Source organism: Apaloderma vittatum, unplaced genomic scaffold (assembly GCF_000703405.1).
Source record: "Apaloderma vittatum isolate BGI_N311 unplaced genomic scaffold, ASM70340v1 scaffold25362, whole genome shotgun sequence".
NCBI lineage: Eukaryota > Metazoa > Chordata > Aves > Trogoniformes > Trogonidae > Apaloderma > Apaloderma vittatum.
Window position 1 is genome coordinate 6,668 of NW_009702290.1, and position 877 is coordinate 7,544.

The window sequence follows — 877 nt, forward strand, 5'->3', positions numbered from 1 at the left end:
CGGGAGTCGTCCCCGGCTGTTCGGGCGGGAACAGTCCAGCCGTTGCTCACACGCAGCTTTGCCTGGAGGCTTGTTTTGGGTACATGTATTGATGCACATGAAACCGCCGCGCCCTTCGCCCAGGGCTTTGTGACAGGGTGTCTCCACATCGGGCTTTGTGACAGGGTGTCTCCACATCGTGTCCTGGCCAAGTATTTCCTTCCTGCATCATCCTGCCAGACAGCGGAGAGACCATTTCTCTCTGCCATGCGCAGTTTCCACTCCTCCTTTTCTCTGTTTTCTCCCAGTGCCTGGGAGCAGGCTGCAAAGTTGGCTCCTCCCTGGGTGCGAGACCCCTCCGTGCAGAGCAGGTGAGGGGTCCCCAATACAGCCCCCGTGGTCCCTCAGCTCCCTGCCCAGCCTCTCCCTGGCCCTGCGGCCCCACGGCCGGCATCCTGCCTTCAACCACAGGCAGGTATGGGGGCAAGGAGAAGGTGAAAAGAGGGTTGTCCCTGGCCCCCCAGCACACCTGGCCAGATGTCAGTGGGAGTTTTCTTCCCCGAATGTTTCTAAGGGATCGCTGGGGAGAGGAACCTTCCTTGGTGGCACCCTGTGGCGACAAGCATCACAGCCAGTCTCTGCCTCAACGATTCTGTGATTCTGGGGTTCTGTGGTTCTGTGATTCTGTGGGTCTGTAGGTCCGTGGTTCTGTGATTGTGTGGTTCTGTGGGTCTGTGGGTCTGTTGGTCTGTGGTTCTGTGGTTCTGTGATTCTGTGGTTCTGTGATTCTGTGATTCTGTGGTTCTGTGATTCTGTGATTCTGTGGTTCTGTGGGTCTGTGGGTCTGTGGGTCTGTGGTTCTGTGGGTCTGTGATTCTGTGATTCTGTGGGTCTGTGG

At 57.6% G+C, this 877-nt stretch overlaps 1 protein-coding gene across 1 annotated transcript in view; it reads left to right on the forward strand.

The window, feature by feature from the left end:
• The window catches only part of LOC104281500 (extracellular fatty acid-binding protein-like), a gene marked incomplete at its 5' end in the record, with an annotated part of 8,131 nt that overhangs the window by 6,620 nt on the left and 634 nt on the right, over nt 1-877 (forward strand). Inside the window, one exon of the mRNA XM_009879507.1 lies at nt 388-454. Within this exon, the coding sequence (XP_009877809.1) occupies nt 388-454 (67 nt within the window). The remainder of the gene's footprint in view (nt 1-387; nt 455-877) is intronic.